The 23,614-nt window shown below is 45.2% G+C and overlaps 1 protein-coding gene and 1 pseudogene across 3 annotated transcripts in view; one reads left to right on the top strand and one right to left on the bottom strand.

Moving 5' to 3' along the window:
* Nucleotides 1–1,105: 1,105 nt before the first annotated feature.
* The window catches only part of NASP (nuclear autoantigenic sperm protein), a 46,632-nt gene continuing 24,123 nt past the window's right edge, over nucleotides 1,106–23,614 (top strand). Inside the window, exons 1-2 of one of the 3 annotated variants that reach the window (XM_012434532.3) lie at nucleotides 1,106–1,280; nucleotides 22,041–22,088. In XM_012434532.3, the coding sequence (XP_012289955.1) occupies nucleotides 1,222–1,280; nucleotides 22,041–22,088 (107 nt within the window). In that variant the 5' untranslated portion in view covers nucleotides 1,106–1,221. The remainder of the gene's footprint in view (nucleotides 1,281–22,040; nucleotides 22,089–23,614) is intronic. The other 2 variants (XM_012434531.3, XM_012434534.3) reach the window with 2 other exon arrangements.
* LOC105705009 (small ribosomal subunit protein eS12-like) lies at nucleotides 9,613–10,001 on the bottom strand (annotated as a pseudogene).

Genomic DNA, 23,614 nt, shown 5'->3' on the forward strand with positions numbered 1-23,614 from the left:
ACCATGCCCAGCTAATTTTTTTGTATTTTTAGTAGAGACGGGGTTTCACCATGTTGACCAGGATGGTCTTGATCTCTTGACCTCGTGATCCACCCGCCTTGGCCTCCCAAAGTGCTAGGATTACAGGCGTGAGCCACCGCGCCCGGCTATTTTTGTATTTTTTAGTACAGGTGGGGGTTTCACCATCTTGGCCAGGCTGGTCTTGAACTTCTGACTTAGTGATCCATCCACTTCGGCCTCCCAAAGTGCTGGGATTACAGGCGTGAGCCACCACGCCCAGCCCCTTGGCTTATTTTTCTAAGAAATAGACTAACACCGATCTCACTAGTAGCATTGTTAAGACTGAATAAGATGGCGAGTAGCCTTAAAGCGTCTAATCACAGTACCCACACATGTAGTAGTCACTGAGCAAATCAGCCAGGAGTGGACGAAAAGCACTGCGAGCATTACACCAGCCAGATTTGGAGTCTGGGCAGGGCCTAAGAGGATGGCATCAGCGGATTGGGCCAGCCAAAGGGGGCGGGTCCAAAGGGAGGAGCCAGACGTTTCCCGCTGCGGCCAGAGCTTTGAATCAAGAGCGGTAGCTTCAGCTGTAGCCAATCCTAGAACAAACTGTTCTTGCGTCAGTTGTTGCCGAGGCCCAGATGTCATCCAGATCAGTTGTAGCCGCTGCTGTTGTACTCGTCCTCGCTCTTGAGTGTCCATCCGTTACGACTGAGAGGACGGACAGAAAGTCTAAGTCACCTTACTCAGTATCCAGGCCGGAAGGAGACTTGCAGCTACTCGCCCTACACATGCAGAGCAGCACTGGCTTCCCTTTCTGTGGATGCCGCAGGGGCTTCCTGTCAGGAATTACACTGTCAAGATTCCATTTCTTCTTACGCGTCTTGCTGGAGAAGCAGGAAGTTGCTGTTTATCGGAGAAGGCGGGCTAGGGAGGGCAACAACGCCGGGGAGCCATCTGGACAGGGCAGGAGGTGTCCTTGGATAGTGGGAAGCTAGGTTGAGGGGCGGGGGTATTGAGTCCTGGCCCTTTAAACCCCCGGTGGGAAGATCCGGAAGTGGATGGGCGGGGCCAAGGGCCATCGTATATAAGAGGGCCCAGCCGCGCGGGGTCTCCAATCTGCCATTTTCTGTCCCTGAGTAAGTCCTTGGCGTCCCAAATTGCCTGTTTTTCTCACAGGCTCTATTCCGTTCGCTGGTTCGCCACCTCAGGGGAACGATGGCCACAGAGTCCACAGCCACCGCCGCCGTCGCCGCGGAGCTGGTTTCTGCCGACAAGTAAGCGGAACTGTGGAAAGCTTTAGGCACTGGCCAGTCCGCGGGGAGGGCTAATGGACGGGGGCTCCGGGGAAGGGATAGACGTGTGGGCGGGAGTACTTGCCTTCCCAGGAGCAACTGTCGCTGTTCGGGGAGGCCTGGTCACTGGAGCAGTTCTCTTGCTGAGAGCCTAGCTCTCCAGTGGTAACGGCAGTCGGCTGGCGCCCCTTGCCCCGCTTTTCGCGGCCGCCATCTTGCCGGGGGCAGCGGCGGCTGTATCCGTCGCCTGCCCCTCTCTTTCCTCCCCCGTCCCGGGGCGGTTGGCCGGGAGGCGGGGCCGTGGCTCGCGGGTTGGCCCTCACGCCCCTTCTGTCCCCAGCTTGTGCCTCGGGTAGAGTTCCTGGATAACCTGAGAATAGAACCAACGGAAATTTGGCGCCAAAAGAAAAAAAAAAACCCTGCACGAGGAAGGAGGCTGGACCTTAGGGGTCGGGGTGGGCGGGGCTTTGCTGTGGGCGGGGCTTTGCGCGCGTGCGTTCGTTTCCCTCGCTGGCTCCGGAGCAGGGGGCGGGGCCTCGGGGAGGCGGGAAAACTCCATTGTTTGGGACCGCAACAGCTCCAGCAAGAGCCTTGGACTGGCTTGGTCCGGGCAGCGAGGCTAGTTCCCCCCACGCCTCGCTCACTTCTTGTGCTGGGGGATAGTTATCGCTCCCTCCGACTCAGTGAGCCCCTGCCTGTGGTAGGGAGGATTGTAGTTCTTTATACTTCGGAGGTGTTGCCTGTTTTGGGGGAAGGTTATCTGGACGCAAAGCGTCTTCAGGAAGCGCTGTCTGGAGCTCTCACCAGCAGTGTTTGGTTGCTAGGTGAATTCGCAGTAGGATGCACGAAGTGGAGAAGAACTGGAGGGAAATAAGATAGGATTGCTTTGAAAGTGGCACAATGCTACTCAGGCTCATCTAGTTTTTGAACAGTGGAGGGAAACACGTGAGTTCAAGGCAACAGGTGCTGTTTTCCATAGAGTAGGTCTGATTTCCCATTCTTGCCTTATCTTTTTGGGGATCTGGTTCTATTTTTTTTCTCTAATATGCACTTTAGAGGTTAGCTTCCTTCCCTGCAAAAGGAATGGTTGTTGTGAAGTTTTTAAAATTAGTATTCTGTAGACTTACACTGACATGATTATGTCTTAGTATATTTATAGTTACTAGAGATTTACTTATATCTCTGCTTACCCCTTTTTGTTTTCTCTGCCATCTTGTAGAGCAATGGTTCTCAAGTCACCCTGAGAATCACCTGGCAACTCATGGGAAATACAATATTTTTTTATTTTTTTTTTGAGACGGAGTTTCGCTCTTGTTACCCAGGCTGGAGTGCAATAGCGCGATCTCGGCTCACCGCAACCTCCGCCTCCTGGGTTCAGGCAATTCTCCTGCCTCAGCCTCCTGAGTAGCTGGGATTACAGGCACGCGCCACCATACCCAGCTAATTTTTGTATTTTTAGTAGAGACGGGGTTTCACCATGTTGACCAGGATGGCCTCGATCTCTTGACCTCATGATCCACCCGCCTCGGCCTCCCAAAGTGCTGGGATTACAGGCGTGAGCCACCGCGCCCTACCCGGGAAATACAATTTTAATTTCAAACTTACATAACCTGCCTCCTTCCCCATTGATTCGATAGGAGCAGTATAGATTGGGGTTGGGAGTCGTGCTATAGGTATTATAAAAAAAAGAGCTCCTTTTTATAATATTTCCTAGACAAGTGTAGCATTCAGTATTTCACTGATAGGTGTCTGTTTTTGGAGACAGGGTCTGGCTCTCCAGGCTAGAGTGCAGTGGTGGGATCATAGCTCACTGCAACCTCGGACACCAGTGCTCAAGCGATCCTCCTGAGTAACTGGGACTACAGTCGTGTGCCACCACGCCTGGCTAATTTTTTGTAGATACAGTCTTGATGTTGCCCAGGCTGGTCTCGGACTCTTGGGCTCAAGCGATCCTCCCGCCTTGGCCTCCCAAAGTGTTGGGGCTACAGGTGTGAGCCTCTGCACAGGGCCAGGTGTTTTATCTCTTGCAGGTCCTCTGTGTCTAGCCAGAGTTAGATCATTAGTGAACTTAGTCTCAGCTTCCTGGCAGGTTATACATAGAGAAAGTTTATGTATATGTGGCTAGAAGAAAACAAACCATTTAAGTAGTTCCTCACACCATAAATTGAAAGCTAAAACTGAGCAATTATATGTGCTGGGTGTGTGTGTGTGGTGGGGGGCAGGGTCTCTTTCACCCAGGCTGAAGTGCAGTGATGCCACCTCGGCCCACTGCAACCTCTACCTCCTGGGCCTCAAGTGATTCTCCTGCCTCAGCCTCCCGAGTAGCTGGGACTACAGGCACCCGGCGCAAGGCCTAGCTGATTTTTGTATTTATTTTGTAGAGATGGGTTTCACCATGTTGCCGAAGCTGGTTTCCAGTTCCTAGGCTCAAAGGATCTACTTGCTTGGGCCTCTCAAAGTGCTGAGATTACCCATGTAAACTACCAAGCCCAGCCAGTATTTTCATTTTCCTTCCCTCATTACTCCATTTAATTAGTGTGAGAGAACAATGAAAGCAGTGTACCTCAGTTAAGTAAGTTAGTGGGGACATTTAGAAGTAAAGTTTATAAGGTCCTCATGTTTAAGGGTAGGATAAAGAAAATGGCGTGAATTTAGACTTTAGGTAAGAATGTACATTATAATTTGAGGATAACCGTTGTAAGAATAAATATAACTTCCAAACCAGTAGAAAGAAAAAAATGGAATGAGAAACCTCAGTTCAGGTTTTTTAAATTTAGGAGATGGGGATCTTTCTATGTTGCCCAGGCTGAATTCCCAACTCTTAGGCTCAAGCAATTCTTCCACCTCAGCCTTCTGGGTAGCTGGGACTACAGGTGTGCATCACCTCATCTGGCTTGGAATTGGCTTTAATATCAGCTTCAGTGGTGATACTGGACCACAAAAAAGTCTTAGGTTGGCTTTTGCCACCTCATGCCATTAAAACAGTATTGTTTAAGATAACGCATATCTAAATGCTAAAGTAATCCTGTCATTCTTAGCTTTCAAACTAGTTCTTAGTTTTTTTTGTTTTTCTTTTTTTTTTGAGAGAGAGTTTTGTCACCCAGGCTGGAGTGCAGTGGAACAATCTCTGCTCACTGCAACCTCTGCCTCCCAGGTTCAAGCGATTCTCCTGCCTCAGCCTCCCAAGTAAATGGGACTGCAGGTGTGCACCACCACGCCTGGCTAATTTTTTGTGTTTTTAGTAGAGAAGGGGTTTGGCCTTGTTGGCCAGTTTGGTTGCAAACATCTGACCTCAGGTGATTTACCCTCCTGCCTCCCAAAGTGCTGGGATTACAGGCGTGAGCCACTGTGCCTGGCCACCACTTTTAAAAACAGGTGTCCACTGGGTGCAGTGGCTCATGCCTTTAGTCCCAGCACACTTTGGGAGGCTGAGGTGGGCAGATTACTTAAACCCAGGAGTTTGAGACCAGCCTGGGCAACATGGCGAAATCCCGCCTCTACAAAAAAAATATAAATTAGCCATGTGTGGTGGCACATGCCTGTAATCCTAGCTTTTTGGGAGGCTGAAGTGGGAGGATCACTTGAGCCTGGAAGGTCAAGGCTGCCGTTAGCTACGATGGTGCCACTGGACTTAAGCCTGGGCAATAGAGCAAGACCCTGTCTCACAACAAACAAACGAAAACCCAGCAGTGACATAGCACCTCATGCTCATTATGATGACTATAATTAAAATAAAATAAAATGAAATAAAAAAACCAGGCTGGGTGCTGTGGCTCATGCCTGTAATTCCAGCACTTTGAGAGGCGGAAGCAGGTGGATCACGAGGTCAGGAGATTGAGACCATCCTGGCCAACATAGTGAAACCCCTTCTCTACTAAAAATACAAAAAAAATTAGCTGTGTGTGGTGGCACACACCTATAGTCCCAGCTACTTGGAATCTGAGGCAGGAGAATTGCTTGAGCCCAGGAGGCAGAGATTACAGTGAGCCGAGATCATGCCACTGCACTACAGTTGGGTGACAGTGCGAGACTCCGAAAAAAGAAAAAAAAAAAACAAGTGTTGGCAAGGCTATGGAGAAATTTGAGCCCTTGGTATGCTGTTGGTGAGATAGTAAAGTAGTGCTGACAGAGTGAGACCCTGTCAAAAAAAAAAAAAGTACAGTATTCTATGATTCCACACAGGAGGTGTCTAAAGTTCCAACATAGAATCAAGTCAGATTCATTGAAACAAAGTAGAATAGTGGTTACCAGAAGCTGGGGAAAAAGAGGGGAAAGGGAAGTTATTTAATTGGTATAAAGTTGAGATTTGCAAGATTAAAGGGTTCTGGAGATCTGTTTTATTGCAGTGAATACACCTAACTGTACTGAACTGTACACTTAAGATGGTAAATTTTATGTGTTCTTTCCCACATACGAAAAAGTTAAAACCATAGGATGAACAAAAGTTTGCCTTTTTTTTTTTTTTTTGAGACAGACTTTCGCTCTTGTTACCCAGGCTGGAGTGCAATGGCGCAATTGTGGCTCACCGCAACCTCCGCCTCCTGGGTTCAGGCAATTCTCCTGCCTCAGCCTCCTGAATAGCTGGGATTACAGGCACGCACCATCGTGCCCAGCTAATTTTTTGTATTTTTAGTAGAGATGGGGTTTCACCATGTTGACCGGGATGGTCTCGATCTCTTGACCTCGTGATCCACCCGCCTCGGCCTCCCAAAGTGCTGGGATTACAGGCGTGAGCCACCGCGCCCGGCCTTAAGTTTGCCTTTTCAAATGAAGGAAACACTTTTCCTTATGGAAAAAAATGTAGATCACTGTTTGGCATCATTCATAATTATTTATAATCCTCTTAACCTTTAATTTGAACTAACATGGTTGAGTTTAAAACTTGGAGATACATCATCACTGGTCATTAGAGAAATGCAAATCAAAACCACGTTGAGATACCATCTCACGCCAGTTAGAATGGCGATCATTTAAAAATCTGGAGACAACAGATGCTTGAGAGGATATGGAGAAATAGGAACACTTTTACACTGTTGGTGGGAGTGTAAATTAGTTCAACCATTGTGGAAGACAGCGTGGCGATTCCTCAAGGACCTAGAAATAGAAATTCCATTTGACCCTGCAATCCCATTACTGGGTATATATCCAAAGGATTATAAATCGTTCTACTATAAGGACACATGCACACGAATGTTCATTGCAGCACAGTTTACAATAGCAAAGACCTGGAACCAATCCAATTGCCCATCGATGATAGACTGGATAGGGAAAATGTGGCACATATACACCATGGAATATTATGCAGCCATCAAAAATGATGAGTTCATGTCCTTTGTAGGGACATGGATGAACCTGGAAACCATCATCCTCAGCAAACTGACACAAGAACAGAAAATCAAACACCACATGTTCTCACTCATAAGTGGGTGTTGAACAGTGAGCACATGGACACAAGGAGGGGAGCATCACACACTGGGGTCTGTTGGGGGGAAATAGGGGAGGGACAGCGGCGGGTGGGGAGTTGGGGAGAGAGAGCATGGGGAGAAATGCCAGATATAGGTGAAGGGGAGGACGGCAGCAAATCACACTGCCGTGTGTGTACCTGTGCAACAATCTTGCATGTTCTTCACATGTACCCCAAAACCTAAAATGCAATTAAAAAAAAGAAACAAAAAAAAACCTTGGAGCTAGTGGAAAATAAAGTATATAGAGAAACATCTCAAAAACAAATGTGAAAAAAAAAAAAAAGCTGGGTGCAGTGGCTCACGCCTGTAATCCCAGCACTTTGGGAGGCTGAGGTGGACAGATCACAAGGTCAGGAGATAGAGACCATCCTAGCCATGGTGAAACCCCATCTTTTTTTAAGAAAAAAGAAAAGGAAAGAGATGTGAAATCAAGTTACCATTTTTCTTTTCTTTTCTTTTTTTTGAGATGGTGTCTCACTCTGTTTCCTGGGCTGGAGTACAGTGGCACAATACTGGCTTGCTGCAACTTCTGCCTCCTGGGTTCAAGCGATTCTCCTGCCTCAGCCTCCTGAGTAGCTGGGATTACAGGCACCTGCCACCATGCCTGGCTAATTTTTGTGTGTGTTTTTTTTTTTTTGAGATGGAGTTTCGCTCTTGTTACCCAGGCTGGAGTGCAATGGCGCGATCTCGGCTCACCGCAACCTCCGCCTCCTGGGTTCAGGCAATTCTCCTGCCTCAGCCTCCTGAGTAGCTGGAATTACAGGCACGCGCCACCATGCCCAGCTAATTTTTTGTATTTTTAGTAGAGACGGGGTTTCACCATGTTGACCAGGATGGTCTCGATCTCTTGACCTTGTGATCCACCCGCCTCGGCCTCCCAAAGTGCTGGGATTACAGGCGTGAGCCACCGTGCCCGGCCCAATTTTTGTGTTTTTTTTTTTTTTTTTTTTTTGAGACGGAGTTTCACTCTTGTTACTCAGGCTGGAGTGCAATGGCGCGATCTCGGCTCACCGCAACCTCCACCTCCTGGGTTCAGGCAATTCTCCTGCCTCAGCCTCCTGAGTAGCTGGGATTACAGGCACGCGCCACCATGCCCAGCTAATTTTTTGTACTGTTAGTAGAGACGGGGTTTCACCATGTTGACCAGGATGGTCTCGATCTCTTGACCTCGTGATCCACCCGCCTAGGCCTCCCAAAGTGTTGGGATTACAGGCGTGAGCCACCGTGCCCGGCCCAATTTTTGTGTTTTTAGAAGAGACAGTTTCACCGTGTTGGTCAGGTTGGTGTCAAACTCCTGCCCTCAGGTGATCCACCTGCCTCAGCCTCCCACAGTGCTGGGATTACAGGTGTGAGCCACTGTGCCCAGCCAAGTTACCATTTTTCTTATTTAAATCTGCAGTGGAAAATTTAGTTGACAGAGGCAGGTTCTGATTCAAAAGAATAGATTATAGATTCCTGCTATTTAATTTTAATTTTTGTTTTATTTTTTATTTTGTTTTTGAAATGGAATCTCACTCTGTCGCCCAGGCTAGAGTGCAGCACATCTGGCTAATTTTTGTATTTTTAGTAGAGATGGAGTTTCACCAGGTTGGCTAGGCAGGTCTCCAATTTCTGACCTCAGGTGATCTACCTGCCTCAGCCTCCTAAAGTTCTGGGATTACAGGTGTGAGCCACCTCTCCTGGCCGTTTTTCTTTTCAAAGATTGGATTTCTGAGCCAGGCGTGGTGGCTCATGCCTGTATTCCCAGTACTTTGGGAGGCTAAGATGGGTGGATCATCTGAGGTCAGGAGTTCGAGACTAGCCTTGCCAACATAGTGAAACCTTGTCTCTACTAAAAATACAAAAAATTAGGTAGGTGTGGTGGCGGGTGCCTGTAATACCAGCTACTAGGAAGGCTAAAGCAGGAGAATTGCTTGAACCCAGGAGGCAGAGGTTGTAGTGAGCTGAGATCATGCCATTGCATTACTGTTACCGGGCAACAGGAGTGAAACTCTGTTAAGGTAAAGGTACAAGGCAAATAATTGAACTTAAAAAAATTTACCTTCTAGTTTTCTGTATATTTTATAGAAGTGTAATATACTACAAAGAATAGTGCACAAATGATGAGTGTACAACTCAAGGAATTTCCACAAATGGAAGTAAGAAACAAAAAAAGGCCAGGTTTGGTGGCTCATTCCTATTGTATTAGTCCGTTTTTACACTGCTGATAGAGACATACCTGAGATGATGTAGTTCACAAAAGAAAGGTTTAATGAGACTTATAGTTACACATGGCTGGGGAGGCCTCACTGTCATGGTGGAAGGCAAGGAGGAGCAAGTCACATCTTACATGATGGCAGCAAGCAAAGAGAGCGCTTGTGCAGGGAAACTCCTGGTTTTAAAACCAACAGATCTCATGAGACTCATTCACTATCACAAGAACAGAGCAGGAAAGACCTGCCCCTAGCCCCAATAATTCAGGCACCTCCCATCGGGTTCCTCCCATGACATGTGGGAATTGTGGGAGTTACAATTCATGATGAGATTTGGGTGAAGACACAGCCAAACCATATCACCTATAATTCCAGCACTTCGGGAGGCTGAGGTGGGAGGATTGCGAAAGCCCAGGAGGTTGACGCTGCAGTGAGCCATGTTCATGCCAACATGAGCAACAGAGCAAGACACTGACTGGCTTAAAAACATACAAAACAATATACGTACTAGGTGCAGTAGCTCATGCCTGTAATTCCAGCACTTTGGGAGTCTAAGGATGGCAGATCACTTGAAGTCAAGAGTTCAAGTTCAGCCTGGCCAAATGGTGAAACCCCATCTCTCTCTTTTTTTTTAATGTGAGCCAAAGATTTATTTCTTCATTTCTTGTATTTGAAGTACTCTTTGATGACATCCTTGGCCTAAGAGTCCTTGGCATAGTCCTTAATTACTACCCAACTGTAACCAACCACTTAATGGGGCTTCCCCTCTCTGTCAGTTTTACAGAGGCCTACCCATTCCCCTAGTTTCTTGTTGTCATCAACCTTAACTAGGTTGATGTGTTCAGCACAAAGGGCCTCCACCAACTTGACATACACAGGCTCATCACAGTTGGATGCAAGCACATAAAGATGGACTTGGTGCTTGACTAAGGCTTTGGCAGCTTTGCGAATTCCATGTGCTAGGCCATTGTGGCAGTTTTCAGCACCTGTTATAAAGCAGTATTAATGTCCATTAAACCACCAGCAACAATGCCTTCCTTGACCATGGCAGTGTGAAGCCAAATCTTGAACGCACCCAAGCTTCCCACACAATTCAGTAGTGGCAGGGAAAGAGCAGTGAAACCCGATCTCTACTAAAAATACAAAAATTAGCTCGACGTGGTGGCAGGCGTGTGTAATCCCAGCTACTTGGGAGGCTGAGGCATGAGAATTGCTTGAACTCAGGAGTCAGAGGTTGCAATAAGCCAAGATTGTGCTGCTACACTTCAGCCTGGGTGACAGAGCAAGAACCTGTCTCAAAAAAAAAAAAAAAAGGAAACAATATAGGCAATCCAGAAACTTCTTTTTTTGGTTACCTCCCCACCCAGCTCTTCTGACTTTAACATTACAGATTAGTTTTGCCTGTTTTTGAACTTCATATAAACTGAATTATAGAGTATCTAGTCATATCTGGCTTCAAATACTCAACTTTTGTGAAAATCATTTACGTGTTATTACAGTGATTTCTGCTCTATAGTGTTCCCATTGTGTAGGTATACCACATTTTATCCATTCTTTTGTAGGTGAACTCTGAACTTACATTTATTTATAAGGGTTCCTTATAACTTTCTAGGGAGGATGAGAGATGATGCTAAATTTCTATGCCTAGAGGTCAGGAAAACTGAATTCTCTTTCAAGCTCTGCCACTGTGGGCCTCAGTTTTCCTATTGTAAAATGGTGGCAGTAGCAGGGAGATTGAACAAGTTAAGATTTCATTTCGGGCCGGGCGCGGTGGCTCACGCCTGTAATCCCAGCACTTTGGGAGGCCGAGGCGGGTGGATCACGAGGTCAAGAGATCGAGACCATCCTGGTCAACGTAGTGAAACCCCATCTCTACTAAAAATACAAAAAATTAGCTGGGCACGGTAGCGCGTGCCTGTAATCCCAGTTTCTCAGGAGGCTGAGGCAGGAGAATTGCCTGAACCCAGGAGGCGGAGGTTGCGGTGAGCAGAGATCACGCCATTGCACTCCAGCCTGGGTAACAAGAGCGAAACTCCATCTCAAAAAAAAAAAAAAAAAAAAAAAAAGATTTCATTTCGTTAGGAACATTTTGTGCAGCGGGTTTTTTTCCCCTTCAGATTATAAGTATATTTTTAATGTATTAAGCATTCGTTTTAGGTACTAGAGATAATATGGCTGTGGAGATAGAAATAAATTGACCCTTAAAGAACTCAGGGCTTAGGGTTGCTGACTTCCAACACAGTCAGAAATCCACGTATTAATTTTTTTCCACAATGTATTAATTTTTGACTATCCAAAAATTTAACTATTAGTAGCCTACTGTGGACTCAGCCCTTTTTTTTCCTTTTTTTTTTAAAGACGGGGTTTCACCATGTTGGTTAGTCTGGTCTTGAACTCCTGACCTCAGGTGATCTGCCTGCCTCAGCCTCCCAGAGTGCTGGGGTTACAAGAGTGAGCCACCATGTCTGGCTTTTTTTTTTTTAAGATGGGTTTTCACCGTGATGGCCAGGCTGGTCTTGAACTCCTGACCTCAGGTGATCCACCCACCTCGGTCTCCCAAAGTGCTAGGATTACAGGTGTGAGCTACCATGCCCGCCCCCCCCTTTTTGTGTGTGTGTGTGTGTGTGTGTGTGTGTGTGTGTGTGTGTGTGTGAGACAGGGTCTCACTCTGGTTGTCCAGGCTTGGAGTGCAGTGGCGCCATCTCAGCTCTCTGCAGCCTCAACCTCCTGAGCTCATGTGATTCTCCTACCTCAATCTCCCGAGTAGCTGAGATTACAGGCACACACCACCGTGCCTGGCAAATTTTTTAGATTTTTAGTAGAGGGGTTTCACTGTATTGGCTAGGCTGGTCTCCACTCCTTGACTCAATCCACTTGCTTCAGCATCCCAGAATGCTGGGATTACAGGCATGAGTCACTGTGCCTGGCCATCTACTGTATTAAAGTAAGCTAGAGGGAAACAAAGATTATTAAAATCATAAGGAAGAGAAAATATACTTACAGTACTATGCAGTATTCATCACAACTGTAAGTCGTGTATAGGATTATCTGTCTGAAATGATGGGCTGCAACTGCAGCTCTCTATCATACAAGCTGTTTAACTTTTTCTTGTAATGTCATGACTTTTCTCAGCTTCCTGGGGATACTTCCAGGATTACCAGTGGCACTTCATATAGGTCTCATGGTGTATTCAAAGTTTACAGTATTGAAATAAACATGAATAAAAATATGTGAAAACTGCTTGTTTCAGCAGCACAAATATTAAAATAGGAAAAAAATGTGAGAAGTGAGAAAGATCACTTACAATATACAGTTTACTGGAGAGACTAAGGGCTCCCGCAGAGATGATACTTTCACACAGCATTATAAGGGATACCTGCAGGCCAGGTGTGGTGGCTCACGCCTGTAATCTCAGCACTTTGGGAGGCCGAGGCAGGCAGATCATGAGGTCAGGAGTTCGAGACCACCCTGACCAACATGGTGAAACCCCGTCTCTACTAAAAATAACAAAAATTAGCCAGGCATGATGGCGCACACCTGTAATCCCAGTTACTCGGGAGGCTGAAGCAGGAGAATCGCATGAACCTGGGAGGTGGAGGTTGAGGTGAGCTAAGATCACACGACTGCACTCCAGCCTGGGCAACAGAATGAGACTCTTGTCTCAAAAACAAAAAAAAGGAAAACAGGATACTGCAAGACTCTGTCTCAAAAAAAAAAGAAAAAGGGAGCTCATAGCAGAAGCAACAGCAGGTGACTTAAGAAATTTTTACAGTATGTACTATACTGAATTTTATGTAGTTAAGATTTTTTATTTTTTGAGAGCGTTTCCCTATGTAGCCCAGGCTGGAGTGCAGTAGTGAGATCTCACTCACTGTAACCTCTGCCTCCTGGGTTCAAACAATTCTCCTGCCTCAGCCTCCCAAGTAGCTGCGATTACAGGTGTGCGCCACTATGCCCGACTGATATTTTTGTATTTTTAGTAGAGACAGGGTTTCACCATGATGACCAGGCTGGTCTTCAACTCCTGACTTCAGGTGATCCCCCTGCCTCGGACTCCCAAAGTACTGGGATTACAGGCATGAGCTACCGCACCTGGCCTGAAATGGATGCGTTTTTAAAAGATTTTCTGTGTTTTATCTGTTCAGTTACTACTTTTACGTCTTTCCTTCACAGCCAAACGTCCTGAGTCAAAAGTCTGCATTCGCTAGGGGTGGTGGCTCACACCTGTAATCCTAGCACTTTGGGAGGCCGAGGTGGGTGGGTCACCTGAGGTCAGGAGTTCAAGACCAGCCTGGCCGTCATGGTGAAACTCCCATCTTAAAAAAAAAAAAGTCTGCATTCCTAGAAATCTCCATTTTCTTTTTTCTGTTTGCTTATTCATTTAACCAATGTATTTAGTCTGCTTTTTTTTTTTTTGGAGACGGAGTTTCACTCTTGTTGCCCATTCTTGAGTGCAGTGGCACCATCTCGGCTCACTGCAACCTCTGTCTCTTGGGTTCAAGCGGTTCTCCTGCCTCAGCCTCCCAAGTAGCTAGGATTACAGGCCTGTGCCACCACGCCCAGCTAATTTTGTATTTTTAATTGAGATGGGGTTTCACCATGTTGGCCAGGCTGGTTCCAACTCCTGACCTCAGATGATCTACCACCTTGGCTTCCCAAAGTGCTGGGATTACAGGCGTGAGCCACTGAGCCCGGCCCTTTTTTAAAATTTATTTTTTGAGACAAAGTGTCCCTCAGTCGCCCAGGCTGGAGTGCAGTGGTGCAATCTCTGCTCACTGCAACCTTTGCCTACCAGGCTCAAGCTATTCTCCTACCTTAGCCTCCCGAATAGCTGGGATTACAGGTGCCTGCCACCATGCCCAGCTAATTTTTGTATTTTTAGTGGAAATGGGGTTTCACCATATTGGCTAGGATGGTCTCGAACCCCTGACCTCAGTTGATCTGCCCACCTTGGCCTCCCAAAGTGCTGGGATTACAGGCGTGAGCCACTGCACCCAGCCTAGTCTGTTTTATTTTGTTTGTTTGTTTTTCTGTTTATTTTATTTTTATTTTTTGAGATGGAGTCTTGCTCTGTAACCCAGGCTGGTGTGCAGTTGTGCGATCTTGGCTCACTGCAACATCCACCTCCCGGGTCCCAGCTCAAACAGTTCTGCCTTAGCCTCCTGAGTAGCTTCGATTACAGATACGTGCCACTGTGCCTAGTTAATTTTTCATTTTTAGTAGAGATGGGGTTTCACCATGTTGGCCAGGCTGGTCTTGCACTCCTGACCTCGTGATCTGCTTGCCTTGGCCTCGCAAAGTGCTGGGATTACAGTTGTGAGCCACTGCGTCTGGCCACCTAGTCTGTATTTTAATGTTAGGGTTTAAGGATACAGACATGAATAAGGTCCTGGTTCCTGGTCATCAAATCACAACCCAATAGGACAGGTAGCTACACAGAGTCTACACATTTGTTGAACCTGCTTCAATTTGACTTCTTTCCCTTCACACCATTTAAATAACATTACTAAATGTAATCAACGATGCTAAATTAGTCCTTAGCATTCTTAGCTTTGTTATTAGTTCTTAAGCTTTCTGCATCGAGACCAGCCACTGCTTCCTTGAAATGTTGACACCACCTCCTTTGCTTCCTGTCTCTAGGTTCTTGATTGTTAATAATTGCTAGAATCTGTTTATTCCCTATGTCCCAACAAGCATTTATGATCTTTCTCACTTATTTATATTAATAGAGGCAGTCTCAGTCTGCTACCCAGGCTGGAGTGCAGTGGCACAATTACAGCTCACTGTAATCTTGAGCTCCTGGGCTCCAGCAGTCCTCCCACCTTAGCCTCCTGAGTAGCTAGGACGACAGGCGCATGCCAGCAGATTCACCTAATGTTTTTATTTTTTTAGCAGAGTCATGCTAAATCATGTTAGTTGCCCAGGCTGGTCTTGAACCCTTGGCCTCAAGTTATTTGGCCTCCCAGTGTGCTGGGATTACAGGCATGAGCCACTATGCCAGGCCTAAGATTTTATTTCTGATTGATGTTGCCAAAAAGAACTTCATAGAGGTTTTGTGTGTTTACACTTTTTTTTTTTTTTTTGGAGACAGTCTTACTCTGTTGCCCAGGCTGGAGTGCGGTGGCTTGATCTTGGCTTACTGCAACCATAACCACCCAGGTTCAAGCAGTTCTCCTGCCTCAGCCTCCTGAGTAGCTGGTATTACAGGTGTCCGGCACCACACCCAGCTAAGTTTTGTATTTTTTTTTTTTTTTTTTTTTTGAGACGGAGTCTTGCTCTGTTACCAGACTGGAGTACAGTGGCGCGATCTTGGCTCACTGCAACTTCCACCTCCTGGGTACAAGCGATTCTCCTGCCTGACCCTCCCAAGTAGCTGAGACTACAGGTATGCGCCACCCCACCCAGCTAATTTTTGTACTTTTAGTAGAGATGGGATTTCACCATGTTGGCCAGGATAGTCTGGATCTCTTGACCTAGTGATCCACCTGCCTTGGCCTCCCAAAGTGCTGGGATTACAGGCGTGAGCCACCATGCCCAGCCTCCGGCCTAATTTTTTGTATTGTGGTAGAGGTTTTACCATATTGGCCAGGCTCGTCTCGAACTCCTGACCTCAGGTGATCCATCCACCTTGGCCTTCCAAAGTGCTGGGATTACAGGGGTGAGCCACCTCTCCCAGCCTACACTTCTTTTTTAAAATTAATTTTTTGAAATAGAGAAGAGTTCTCATTTTGTTGCTTAGCCTGGTCTTGAACTGATAGCCTCAAGCGGTCCTTTCTGCCTCAGCCTTTCGAATAGCTGGGATTACAGGTGCCAAAGTTCAGGGATTATAGCGGTGAGCCACCCTGCCCAGCCTTGAACTTCTGTTAGCAGTGTATGGGAATACCAATTTCTCCTTAACCCTATCTTTGACTGTTTGATGAATAAAACATAATTTCTTAGTATAGCTTTTTTTGTTTTCTCTTAAGAATGAGCAGGAACATGTGGTCAAGTGTTTGTGTGTTGGTTTTTTTGTGAATGTGTTTGTTTATATTAAATCCATTCCTATTGGGCTTTTTATATCCCGTTGATTGTAAGATTCTATGTATATTTGCTAAGTTAACCTTTTGTGAAATGAATTAGATGGAGTAGAATCTATCGATATCCTATGGTTTCTGGATTTATTATTTATTTGAGACGAGATCTTGCTCTGTCACCAGGCTGGAGTATAGTGGCATGATCATAGCTCACTGCAGGCTCCATCTCCTGGGCTCAAGCAATCTTCCCACATCAGTCTCTGGAGTAGCTGGGACTAGAGGCATACACCACCATGCCCAGCTCATTTTGTTTTTGGTAGAGACAGATCTCGCTATGTTGCCCAGGTTGGTTTTGAGCTCCTGAACTCAAGCAGCCCTCCCACCTTGGCTTCATAAAGTGTTGGGATTATAGGAGAGAGCCACTGCACCCAGTCTGATTTCTGGATTTTGAAAGGCCTTCTCCAGATAATTAAGTAATTTTCCTATGATTTCCTCTAGTACTTTGCTGGTTTCATACTCATTCTAAAAATTCATAATGGTTTTTTAAGGAAATCAGAAATCCTGATTAAGTCATAGCTTCACAGTTTTACATGTAGTGACTACTAGAATTAACATTTTAAAAAGTAACTGGATCAGGCCTGGTGTGGTGGCTCACACCTGTAATCCCAGCCCTGTGGGAGGCTGAGGCCAGAGGATCACTTTAGGTGTTCCTCAAGGTCAGGAGTTTGAGAATAGCCTGGCCAACTTGATGAAACCTGCTCTCTACTAAAATATAAAAATTAGCCGGGCGTGATAGCAGGCCCCTGTAATCCCAGCTACTTTGGAGGCTGAGGCAGGAGAATCACTTGAACCTGGGAGTCGGAGGTTGCAGCAAGCCGAGATGGCACCACTGCACTCCAGCCTGGGTCACAGAGTAAGATGCCATCTCAAAAACAACAACTGGATCAGACATAGCTATTGCTCAGATAGGACATGAACATTCGTCTATAATTTTTGTTCTAATCCAGTAGTCCTCAGAGCATGGTTCCAGAAACCATGTGTGTCACCTGGGGAATGTGTCATCTGGGCAGCTGTTAGAAATGCAGATTCTTGAACCTTACCTGAAATCTTCTGACTCAGAAACTGCAAGGGTGGAGTTCAAACTGTTTAACAGTTCTCCAGATGGTATGTATACAGACTAAAATTTGAGAAACATTGCTTTAATTCATTTTTTTTTTCCCAACTGTACCAGTATGCCTTAGTTCAATCTGTTTTCTATTTGTCTAGGCTTCTGCTAAGCAAGAAGTAAATTTATCACTGATAAGTAGTGTTTTTACTGGTTCTTTGCTTTTAATGGTATTCACTTCAAAGAATCTTTTATATTGCAGTGATAGTGTATGAAAAGTAAATTTGATTATATTTTTAGTGACTCCTGACTTCAGAATAAAAAATGTTAATCCTTAGGTTGGCATCAAAAGTAAATGGTCTGGCTGCTGTGTACCTGTCCAGCTTTGTAGCTTTCTTCCTGGTTACATTTTGCGATAGAAAGTGGGAGGAAGGGCCAGGCACGGTGGCTCAAGCCTGTAATCCCAGCACTTTGGGAGGCCGAGGCGGGTGGATCACGAGGTCAAGAGATCGAGACCATCCTGGTCAACATGGTGAAACCTCGTCTCTACTAATACAAAAAATTAGCTGGGCATGGTGGCGTGTGCCTGTAATCCCAGCTACTCAGGAGGCTGAGTCAGGAGAATTGCCTGAACCCAGGAGGCAGAGGTTGCGGTGAGCCGAAATCGCTCCATTGCACTCCAGCCTGAGTAAAAAGAGTGAAACCCCGTCTCAAAAAAAAAAAAAGAAAGAAAGTGGGAAGAGGAAAGTTTAGAAAAATAATTGTCCTGTTCCTGGACTTTACATGATATATAAAGAAATGTTCTTAAAAATAGAGAGGAATTAAGCTTTAATAATAGACACTGACAATTGACTTACTTATTTTTTTTTAGAGATGAGGGTCTTGCTATGCTTCACAGGCTGGACTAAACCACCTAAGCTGAAGCTATCATCCCACCTTAGCCTCTGGAATATTTGGGAGTATCAGTGTGCGCCACCACATCCAACTGACAGTTGTCTTATTTGTGACTTAGTTTATCCAATTAAAACTAGCTCTTACCAAATGGATATGTTTAAAATATACTAGAAAATTGCTTGGAGTCCTTGAAGGAGTTTGGTGGCAGCATAGCATGGGAGGAGTGAATTAGGAAGATAAATGGTAATCAAAACATTTCTAGACTGAGCACAGTAGGTTACGCCTGTAATCCTAGCACTTTGGGAGGCCAGAGCGGGTGGATCACCTGAAGTTAGGAGTTCGAGACTAGCTGAGCGAGAGTCCCAGCTCAAAAAAAAAAAAAAAAAATTGGCCAGGCGCGGTGGCTCAAGCCTGTAATCCCAGCACTTTGGGAGGCCGAGGTGGGTGGATCCCGAGGTCAAGAGATCAAGACCATCCTGGTCAACATGGTGAAACCCCGTCTCTACTAAAAATACAAAAATTAGCTGGGCACGGTGGCGCGTGCCTGTAATCCCAGCTACTCAAGAGGCTGAGGCAGGAGAAATGCCTGAACCCAGGAGGCGGAGGTTGCGGTGAGCCGAGATCGCGCCATTGCACTCCAGCCTGGGTAACAAGAGCGAAACTCCGTCTCAAAAAAAAAAAAAAAAAAAAAAAATTTTTTTTTTTTCTAATTTTGATGAGAAATTAGAGACCCACAGATCCAGGAATCTACAAACCCAAGCAAAAGAAATGTGAAGAAAACCACATGTAATCAAATTGTACACTATAATTAAATTGCTGAAAACCAGCAATAAAAAAAATGCAAAATCAGGCAAATGAAAAAACACATTACAAACAGAATCAGGGTTGAATTCTGTTTTTTGCCACCCCCATCCCCCCACGCCCCTGGTTAATGTATAAGCAGGACTTTTTTGTTTGTTTGTTTGTTTGTTTGAGACTTACTGCCCAGGTTGGAGTGCCATGGCGCAATTTTGGCTCACCGCAACCTCTGCCTCCCAGGTTCAAGCAGTTCTCCTGCCTCAGCCTCCCGAGTAGCTGGGATTACAGGCATGAGCCACCACGCCTGGCTAATTTTGTATTTTTAGCAGAGACGGGGTGTCTCCATGTTGATCAGGCTGGTCTCGAACTCCTGACCTCAGATGATCCCGCCCTCCTCAGCCTCCCAGAGTGCAAGCATTACAGGCGTGAGCCTCTGTACCCGGCTGTTTTTGTTTTTTAAATCAAATTTTTTTTCCCCAGAGTCTTTCCATGTTATCCATGCTGGAGTGCAGTGGCTCTTCACAGGCAACAGGCACTACATCCTTGAACTCTTGACTCCAAGTGATCCTTCCACCTCGGCTTCCCTGGCACCCTCTTTTTTTTTTTTTTGAGTCTTTGTCTCTTCTTTTAGAATAGTTTCTAGTGCTATGTTTTTAGGTTTGTAAATTTTTTTTTATTAGGTTCTAATTTACTGTTCATCCTATCAGGTGTATTTTCATCTCTAAAAGTTTGACTTTTAGAGTTTAAAAAGTCTTTTTTGTTTCCCTATGCTTTTCTTTTAACTTTGTGAGCTTGTGGGATATATTTATAACTGTATATCCACATCATCTATGTAATTTCTGGATCTGTTTCTATTGTGCTTATTTGTTTTGTGTGTGTGTGTGTGTGTGTGTGTGTGTTTTGAGATGGAGTGTCTCTGTCGCCCAGGCTGGAGTGTAATGGTGCGATCTCAGCTCACTGCAACTTCCTGGATTCAAGTGATTCTCCTGTCTCAGCCTCCCTGGTAGCTGGGAATATAGGTGCACGCTGCCACGCCCAGCTAGTTTTTTGTACTTCATTAGAGACAGGGTTTCACCATGTTGCCCAGGCTGATCACTAACTCCTGAGCTCAGGCAATCCACCTGCCTGGGCCTCCCAAAGTGCTAGGATTACAGGCGTGAGCCACTGCGCCCAGCCTGCTTAGTTTTTTTAAAGGTAGTATCAGTGTATTGTCCAGGCTGGAATGCAGTGGCTTGATCATGGCTTCCTGCAGCTTTGACCTCTTGGACTCAAGGAATCTTCTCACTACAGCCTCCTGAGTAGCTGGAACTATGGGCACATGCCACCATGCCTGACTAACTTTATTTTTTGTATAAACAGATAAAATTTAAAACCATTTATTTTTTGTATAAATACAAAGACCATGTTGTCCAGGCTTGTGTCGAACTTCTGGGCTGAAGTGATCCTCCAAGTGAAGCCATCCAAAGTGTGGGGATTACAGGTATGAGCCACTATACCTGCCTAATTATTTTCCCTACAGGTTTGACTTTCTGTTTCATTTGTTTCTCTGGTAATTTTTTTCTGGAGGGGGAGGGAGATATCAGACATTATGAAATTTATTATTGGTTGCTGGATGTTTTGTTTCTTTGGATATGTTTTGGCTTTGTTCTAGGATGGTTATTTGGAAATAGCTCAATCCTTTTGAGGTTTTTAAGTTTTCTTTAGGCAGGTCTGGAATACTCTTTAGTACTCATTTGGCTCCATTACTAAAGCACTACTTTCTGCTCTTGATGTTGGGACTATTTTAGAACCTTTGTGAATTCTGAGGTTTCATCTACTCCTTTCTGGTGTTTGTCTTCCAGGCTTCAGTAGTTTTCTCATGCAGTAAGCTGATTAAAACCTAGCCATAGACTGAGGGGACCCCTCTGTAGATCTCTGGAGCTTGTTCGTTCTCTTTTCTCTACTTACTCTGTTCTACAAATTCTAGCCACCTTGGTCTTTCTAAACTGTCTCCTCAATTTGGTGAGATTGTTGGACTCTGTTTGGGTCCGCCTGTATGCTGTGGATAAAACTCCACAAGGTAAGCTGGGATAGTCATTAGGCTCACCTCATTCCCCTCACTGTCTCTGAGATCACTGTTGTGGGCTACTAGTTGTTCAGTGTCTCCAATATTTCACATATTTCAGCTATTTTTCTAGTTGTCTGAGTTAGAAGGATGAATCCTCTCCAGTTACATCCATTGTGGCTAGCTAAATAGTATTGTATTACAGTCTCTCACTGATACAGGTACAAAATAGTTTGGATTTCTTTTTGGGTGGGGGCAGAGGAACGGAGTCTCACTCTGGCACCCAGAGTGGAGTACTGTGGTATGATCTTGGCTCACTGCAACCTCTGCCTCTCAGGTTCAAGTGATTCTCCTTTCTTAGCCTCCGGAGTAGCTGGGATTACAGGCACGTGCCACCATGCCCAGCTAATTTTTGTATTGTTAGTAGAGGTGGGGTTTCACCATGTTGGCCAGGCTGGTCTCGAACTCCTGATCTCAGGTGATCCACCTGCCTCGGCCTCCCCAAAGTGTTGGGATTATAGGTGTGAGCCGCTGCGCCTGGCCACATTCTGGGTATTCTTGTTGCCAGTGGTGCCTGAATGTAGTGCATGTACAGTATTATAATGTTTATTTTTAGTATTTAAACTCTTATTTGGACATTTGTGATACATTGTGTGGTTCATAAACTAGTGTTGGTTTGCTACTGGTCTACAAAGAGATAAGTACAAAAGTTTGGAGTAAGCATTTAGAAACAAAGCAATTTGACATCTCCCTGACATTGTATTTTTAAAAACCTACAGTTACAGACTAGAAATAAAAGACTTAGCCCTTTAACCACAGGTAGTTTGAGAAGCTCTGTGCTAGACCATTTGGTCAAAATGACTCCTTAATAAAACTATTTGACATAAATAACTGGCTGTGACAGAGTTTGTAGATAAGGATCCAAGACCATTTCAAGATTTAGGCAAATGGCCCAGATAGCTTACTTAACCTGTAGCTGAAAGCACTGCCTGCACTGCCCTTTAAGTTGTTCCTCATCCCTGTGGTTATAGCTGTGAAGTTACTACTTATTTTCAGCCCTGGATATTTGAATGAGTAAGAATTAAATTTGATAAGGTAAGTAAGTAAATAATACTTGGGTATTTAATAAATGACAGATTTTTTTATTTTTATTTTTATTTTTATTTTTTATTTTCAGGCTTAATAATTGCCTCCAGTTTTACCTTTTTCCCCCTTAATTTTTTTATTACAGAATTGAAGATGTTCCTGCTCCTTCTACATCTGCAGATAAAGTGGAGAGGTAAGATTATTTACATGGTACAATTAGATTTGTATCTAAAACATAAACTAAGAACAATATAACATGAAACAGTTTCATTTTTATTTTTTAATTATTTTTATTATTTTTTTTTGATAGAGGCAAGATCTCGCTTTGTTGCTCAGGCTGAAGTGCAGTGTGCAGTCCGGGCTCACAATAACCTTGAACTCCTGGGTTTAAGCAATCCTCCCACCTCAACCCCTGAGTAGTTAGGACAACAGTCACATACCACTACACTTGGCTCACTTTAAATTTTTGGAGAGATGAGGTCTTGCTATGTTGCCAAAGTTGGTCTCAAAACTCCTAGCCTCAAGCAGTTCTCCCTGCCTCAGCCTTCCAAAGTTTAGGATTATAGGTTTGAACTACCAGGCTGGTCTCACGTACTTCCCTGTAACTTTTCTATCTTGATATGACTGTGGTTTTTTTTTTTTTTTTTTTTTTTTTTTTCTTAATCTCAGATCTACACCTGCAGATTTTTTTGCGGGGGCGGAGGAGACAGAGTTTCACTCTTGTTGCCCAGGCTGGAGTGTAATGGCGCAACCTCCGCTTTCCCGGTTCAGGTGATTTTCCTACCTCAGCCTCCCGAATAGCTGGGATTACAAGCATGTGCCACTATGCCCGTCTGATACTGTACTTTTAGTAGAGACGGGGTTTCTCCATGTTGGTCAGACTGGTCTCAAACTCCTGGCCTCAGATCATTCCCTCTGCCTCGGCCTCCCAAAGTGCTAGGATTACAGGCGTGAGCCAATGCACGCGGCCCATGGCTATGTTTCTTAATCAGAAGTGGGCATAACAATTAACTAAAAAGCTTACCCAAAAGGTAGATGTTAGGTTGCATCCCTAGAGATTTTTGTTACTGTTTTAGTTTTTAGAGACAGGGCCTTATTCCGTTACCCAAGCTGGAGTACAGTGATGTGATCATAGCTCACCACCACCTTGAACTCCTGGACTAAAGGGATTCTTTTGCCTTAGCCTCTTGAGTAGCTAGGTAGGCAGACACTACCATACCTGGCTATTTTATTTTTTTTTGAGACGGATCCTTGCTCTGTCGCCTAGGCTTGAATGCAGTGGTGCAATCTTGGCTCACTGCAACCTCCGCCTCCTTGGTTCAAGCAGTTCTCTCAACTCAGTGTCCCAAGTAGCTGGGATTACAGGCATGCACCACCACGCCCTACTAATTTTTTATATTTTTGGTAGAGACAGGCTCTCATCATGTTGGCCTGGCTGGTCTTAAACTCCTGACCTCAAGTGATCTGCTTGCCTTGGCCTCCCAAAGAACTGGAATTATAGGCATGAGCCACCATGCTCAGTCTGTTTATTTTTGAGATGGCTGGAGTGCAGTGATGCAATCTTGGCTCACTGCAATCTCCTTTTCCTGGGTTCAAGTGATTCTCCTGCCTCAGTCTCCTGAATAGCTGGGTTTACAGGCGGACCTCACCAAATCGGGCCAATTTTTGTATTTTTAGTAGAGGTGGGGTTTCACCATGTTGACTAGGCTGGTCTTGAAC

Source organism: Aotus nancymaae, unplaced genomic scaffold, assembly GCF_030222135.1.
Source record: "Aotus nancymaae isolate 86718 unplaced genomic scaffold, 86718_ANA_hifiasm-v0.15.2.pri h1tg000007l, whole genome shotgun sequence".
NCBI classification, from domain to species: domain Eukaryota; kingdom Metazoa; phylum Chordata; class Mammalia; order Primates; family Aotidae; genus Aotus; species Aotus nancymaae.